General features: G+C 40.7%; 1 protein-coding gene across 4 annotated transcripts in view; it reads left to right on the forward strand.

Annotated features, from left to right (window-relative positions):
- Nucleotides 1-6,588, forward strand: part of NEBL (nebulette) — a 647,345-nt gene that overhangs the window by 511,527 nt on the left and 129,230 nt on the right. For 3 of the 4 annotated variants that reach the window (XM_019508316.1, XM_019508317.1, XM_019508318.1), the window contains exon 18: nucleotides 4,448-4,540. The exons of the other annotated variant lie outside the window; for it this stretch is intronic. In XM_019508316.1, coding sequence (XP_019363861.1) covers nucleotides 4,448-4,540 — 93 coding nt within the window. The remainder of the gene's footprint in view (nucleotides 1-4,447; nucleotides 4,541-6,588) is intronic. 4 annotated transcript variants of the gene reach the window in all.

The raw sequence follows: 6,588 nt of genomic DNA on the forward strand, positions 1-6,588 counted from the left end.
TATCAGGGAAAGTGCTATCTTACGATGGAGTAAGTAACTGTGCTGAAATGTATGTGTAGATGGTGACAAGGCCTGGCTGGCTGCACAAGGGTGTTAAAGTGTGGGGGCTGCCTGCTGCCTAGCCACATGGTTCAGCACTCTCAGCACCCTTGTGCCCCATCCAGCCCCTCTGCCACCCAGTGCTGCCACCTGGAGCCCAGGGCCAATGCTTTGTGTCCCCTGCTGCTCTGCCCTGGCTCAAATTGCTGCTTTCCTGAGTGCATATGTTGATGTTTTACCCAAGAGCAGTTTCCTCCAGCTCAGATGACTCCAGAATTTGTGTTGTGTTAATTGCATGTGTAGATGGACTTGCTCTGTATAAAAAAGGAGCAGACACTGAGGATTGTACTATGGTAAATACATGGTTTATCATATGATTGTAGCATAGAATTAAAATGAAACTATTTGTAGTATACTTTGTCTTAAAGTATATCAGGCCAATGGTTTTATGCTACATTGGGCATTGAATGCTTTTTCACCTTTTATGCTAGATTTAAGTTTCAGTATGTCACTGAATAAAAACCATATACAAATGGGTTTAAATGCTCCATTTTGTTATCTTTGTATTTAATCCTTTTCACTTTTTCATGTTGATTTAATTTTTCTGAATGTAGCACTTTGTGTACCTTTAATGAGGTTTTCCTAGAAGAAAAGATGATTAGTGAAAACCTATTTGTGTGTACCAGTAGATTACACAGCAAAGATTAATAAAGCCTTTAATGAAGAATTTCCTAGAAATTAGCCCAGGAAAAGCCAATAATCTTTGAGATAAAGGAGCTGGTAAAGCTGGTATCTTTTGCTACCCTATACACTATATTCAGTTCATGGAGTGCTATGTTTGCTCCCTCCTGCCACTTGCTGCCTCTTTTTTGAATGCTGCTATGTTGTACGTTATGGAGGCATTTCACACTACTGCAACTTGCAAACACAGGAGGTAATAAATAGCAATGTGGGCTAGATTTGTTCTATGTCCTAATCTAACTTTTCTCTAGAAGCTGAGGATATCACAGATAGATTTGTGGTATAGAATTTTGTTAGTGTTCAAATTCCCTGCCAGTAAGGAATCAGCTGCAAACCACCAAAGCTTGTATGATCTTTGCCATTTCTTCAGGGTCTGAAACCTGAAGAATTCCCCAGTTATCAGGGCCAGTTTAAGCTTTCTGTACCATAGCTTTGAAAAATGTCCTTATATATTTACCTAATATATCCACAAAAAGAAAAACATTTTATTTTGAGGCAAGAGCTCTAGCCTCCATCCTTTTCCTCTACTTGTGTGAAATCAGTCCATAGTTGAGAGTAATGATGATTATGCTACCAGTTCATTTTCTCTACACTCCGACGTTTTAATACTATATGTAAATTGGGTTAATAATTATTAAGCAGTCTAGTGCTTAATAGCTGGAAGAGTTACTGGCAGCAATCGCAACAGAGGTAAATTGAGAGACTGTTTGACTGTCCTTTTATATATTCCTCTTTTTGTTCTGATACTTAGACATTGTTAGGGTTGAAAATGTGAGGTTCCTTCTCTAGGTTAAGGGGACAAACAAGCAGCTAGCTCTTCAGGTAAAATCAGTGCTGTTTTTAGCTTGCCAGCTGGGAATGCTGTTGTAGTGTAATTGGCTCTAAGCCTCGTGTTGAGCATTTGGTAGTAGGCTCATAACTGCACAGTCATCTCTTCTGTAGAAAACTCCCTAATCCAACATGTTTTGCACTCCTTGACGAAGAAAGGAAATATGTTTTAGTTCAGGTCAGGATGTAACATTTTATAGGATATAACTCATTTTAACAAATGTGTACAAAACACTTAAAATTCAAAATGCCATATATTTAAAGATACTGTTACATTAAAAACAATCTGTATATTTAAATTATTCACCTACATCAGTATTATGTAGTATTGGCCACCCTATCTCAAGAAGGAACACAATGTCTGCATTGTGGCAGTGGTGTATCCCAAATATTTCTGAGCCTGCCCCACCCACCTGCAGTCAGGATCATGTTCTAAACCCAGAAATATACCAGGGAAAACACTCCCGGCGGTCCCTCTGTACCTGCTATTGAGTCTCAAATGTGCTTGAGGCGCCATTTGGAATAACCTCATTGAAACATCTGATATTGGTCACTGTCAGAAACAGGATACTGACAGATCAAGGGCCTCTTATGCATTTCTTTTTTTTCTTGAAAAGTGTAACAGGTTGTCTATCAGTTTCAAATGTGTACTTCATTGTTTATGTTTATCATAGGCACTGAGTATGTGGGAGCCCGAGAGTTTTGCCCCCCTTTGAGAAGAGGGGAGGGTGACTACCTGTCCCTAATTGGGCAGGACAGTCCCAAAATGGGAACATCAGGTCATGGTCCTGAGCTGCATGACTCTGGAACAGCATTTTTCCTGGATTTCCAGTATTGGGAAGGGATCTGGGTTTACCGTTCATCATGGAAAAATGCAAGACATGACAGAGTTCCTCTTGTAGGATGACAGAGTTCCAGCCTGTAAGGGGTGTGGGGAGTGGAATGCAGGGGGCATCATGTATATGTGCACACACACACATGCAAGTGGCCAGGAATACAGCCCCAGGTAATGGAGGAAAGCAGCTCCCCCAAGCTGTCTGCAAGTAAGTCCTAATGGTGGGGTAGCAGATTGAAGCCCCCATGGTGAGGGAGGGAGTGTGGCAGGGACTGGGCTTGGGGGTGCTGCCCATCCAAGGTGGTACGTGGGGCCTGGGGCCAAAGTGGGAAGTAAGACAATGCCACGGGCAACTCATCTAGGCGGTAGTGGGGGCTGGCTCCCTGCTGCTGCGTTCGCTCCTATGGAGGAGGACATGGAGGGGCACGTGCCTCCCACATTTGGGTGCAGGGTGGGGGGTGGATGTGGCATGCCTGCTGTGGCCTTGGGACTCCCCACCTTGCTGTCCTCCCCCAGAAGCCCCAAGCTAGCCGTGTTGCCGTGGTGTAAAACCTGCTGCCCTCCAGCAGCAGTGGGTGTGGCGGCAGCTCTGGCCCTGAGTTTGCTCACTGGTGCTGCTGGGTGGGCAGGGTGTGCCTTGCTGTGGCAGTGCAGCAGCCTGCATCCACTTAGCTCCATTCAAGTTCAAGCCATGCTGCCAGGTAGGGTAGGGTGGGGGAAGCTGGGCATGTGTCCCGCCATTCCATTTTGAAAAGATGGTCACCCTAGAAGAGAGCTGTCACATGTCCATCATCTTAGGCTTCCCCATCCCCCAGCAAAAATGAATCCGTGTCTATGATGTTTATTAACCAAAACCAGAGTTAATACATTTTAATTCAAAATGTAACTTCAAACTTCATTCTATGAAATTATGAGTGAGACTTGGTATTTAATTATATACCTAAAACACTAGATGGAATGGCAACATTATTGGCATAGAACATTAACATTCTGGACATTTTTTCTTTCAAATAAAAATTCCTCAAAATATGCAATCTGTGGTCCTGTCTCACGAATATTCATATTATTTCAGCTTTGGAGCTTTGTTGAATAATTGTGTTGACTAATACTTCAGTAACTTTGAGTTACAGGTGTATTGATGCAACTTATGTTTTGTCCTTAATGAAGTTCTTGAAACATAGAAAGATATTACAAATAACACATGCAACTTTGCAGAAGAGAGCTCTGCCTTTATTTGTAACATAGGATGTCCATGATTGTTTGGTTTTCAGAGCAGGTTAGATCAATATTGATCAGGAAGGGTGTAAGTATCCTGTTTTCCCTTCAGAAGGATTGGCTAGATGGTTTGTCAAGGTCCCTGTTATCCTTATTTTTTATCATTGAATTCTGTGGTCAGAATGTGGGACTGGGAGTCAAGTAATTTGAATTCTAATTGCCAATCATTTAATAAATATTGTATCAGTTATTAAATAATAAATATTTCCTAATTGGAAAATAGTAGTATTTGTTCATCTTTTCCAGTGTGCTTAGGGATCTAGGAATGAAAAAGCAGTATAGGCCTTTGATCTTGCATATGTTTATACAAATGAGTAATCACACTGAAGTCAAGGAAGTTGCCTGAGCCTAAAGTTACATATATAAACATTTGTAAGTTCTGGTCAGAAACGTTATTATTCTTCTTACGTTTAGAATTGTTATCATCATTGTTGTTGCTGCTGCTGCTATTGTTAAATAAACCTGCAAAAAGTTTATATCAATCTAGAGGTTGATGACAGACTACCTGGGATAGTGTGGATGTGTAAAAGTATTTAGAAAGTCAGTGAACTTTTAATTATATTATTTATGATTGAGCTGATTTATGAAAAATTTAAAATATTAACTTTGCTAATCAGACTTGCAGTCAGACCAGTTTAGAAGTCGGAGAATTGTGCGACTGTCTTTGTGAGACTTGGTGCTTGCGTTCCTAACAGAATCATAATTATTATTTCTTTTTGTATGGTGAAGGTGTTTTATAAGGAGGAAGTAGGTGCTGGAACTGCAGTAAAAGAGACTCCAGAGATTGAACGAGTGAAGAAAAATCAGCAGAATATTAGTTCAGTAAGTGTTAACAATGTTTATTATTCTCCCGTAAACAGTGGTACAATATTTTTTTCTTCTGTTTGTTTGTTTTTTAGAAATGCTACTTTTCACATCCCTCACCCTATTTAAATAGTGCTCCATCAAAGTCCCAAGGTTTAATTATTTCTATCTGTAATAGGACTCCTCTGATTCCACAACAAATGTTTTATTTTCATGTTATGAAAGGAAAATAAATCTTTATTTACTATAAAATATATATTGGTGGAATTTCATCTGTCAAAAAAGAATCTTAATCAGACTTTATAATGTTGAGTCGTAATGAATTGCAGCTACAATCTGTAACTTAGAAAAATATAATGGAATAACTAGAAGGTTTGTGACAAATTGAACTGTGGAGCTAATGAGATTTGTCCCTTACATTATGTTGTTTAGCTATGGTTGCCTGAGAAAATTGTAAACATCATGACCACTAGGGCTGTGTGAAGCTTCGGTCCCTGATTCAATTTGGTGGAGATTTGGTCCAATTCGGTGGCTGAATCTCTGAATCTGAATTGAGTCAGAGGACCCTTTAATCTGTCTAAATCAAATCGGAGCTTCTGAATCGATTCAGAAAGAGTTGGCGATTCAGACATAGATCCAGCTTTAAATGTTTTTTCTACATACCTCTAGGTAGCAGGTGATTTGTGAATGCTGTGATGGTGGGGTGTATGGAGTATCCCACAGAAGTGCAGGGGGTTTCCCAGTGCACTTGGTACCAGACCTAGAAGTGGCCAGAAGCACTTCTGGTCCACTTCCAGGTCCACTGGAGAGTGTGCTGGGGGGCCCCTGTGCCCCCCTGGCTCAGCGACTGGTGCCTCCTGGATCTGGGGTCACCCGGGGTCCCCCCATGGCCAATCACCGAGCCAGGGGAGCGGGGGGTAGGGGCCTGAGTGCACTCCCTGCTAGAGCTGTGTGTATGTCCGAATTGCTGATTCTCTGAATCAGCATCGAATCTTCAGATCTGGATTCAGCCAAATTGAATTGGGGACAGTGATCCAAATCAATTAATTGAATCACTGTCCCCAATTTTGAGCTGAATCTGAATTGAATAGGCCTTGTTTCACACACCCCTACTAACCACTAGTTGGGAATGAGATACCAAAATAAAAGCTTCATAAAAGCTGAATGTGCTCTTCTGATAACCACTATGAGAGTCTTAATTTGGAGAGAGATTTGAGGTCAGCCATCCCCAGGGAGGAGAAAACAAAACTGCAGCTGCATTGTACAATTGTGTGTGCATTTTTGCACATTAATTGCTGGGATTACACTTACAAATATGGTCAGTAACATGATATTGGTAATAATGTCACACTTTTATCAGCACAGTCATAGTAGGACCATGCAAGTTCTTTGAATAAGTAAGAGGTTTGGTTTTTTTTCATTTTCTCACTAGAATTGTATTCCTTACCCATATAGAATATGACAATGGATACCATCTTCCTCAGAAAAACTACAATAAATAGGCAATTTTTATTTATTTTTGAAAAACAACTTTTTGTGACTATTTCCCCAAATCTGTCTCATCACTTCCTTATCTCATTGTCACTCTGACTAGTGTTCAGGTATAAGTTATACAATACAGTAAATCCAGCTTCCTGTTTCTGTGTGCAACACCATTGTTTTCACTTAGACATCGTTTTCATTTAGACATCTTCCTTCCTTCCTTCCTTCCGCTTTGGACGCACCGGACCAGGCTCACTTGGAGCTGAGCGTAAGACTCCCCGGCTTTCTATCTCTTTTCTTTTCTGACCTGTCTAAAGGTGTCTAGCTTATATTTATCTCACTTTCTTATTCTTTTCTTGCATTTTTGTAGCATTTTTATTCTGTTTTCTCTCCTCTTTCTCCCCTCCCCCCTGTACTTCAGGTTTCTTTGTGAGTTGCTTCTGTACAGCCTTCTATCTTACTGTCTGTTTTCCTTTTCTTTCTTTTCTGTTTGCTTGTTGCGGGGAGTTACCTTTTCCAATAGCTTGCGTTCGGAGGGGTGATCTTAATTACCCCTTCTCTCCCACCTTTGTTTTCTTTTCTTT

The sequence above is a fragment of the Gavialis gangeticus genome, unplaced genomic scaffold (assembly GCF_001723915.1).
Source record: "Gavialis gangeticus isolate Ggan-Ray unplaced genomic scaffold, GavGan_comp1, whole genome shotgun sequence".
Taxonomy (NCBI): Eukaryota; Metazoa; Chordata; order Crocodylia; family Gavialidae; genus Gavialis; species Gavialis gangeticus.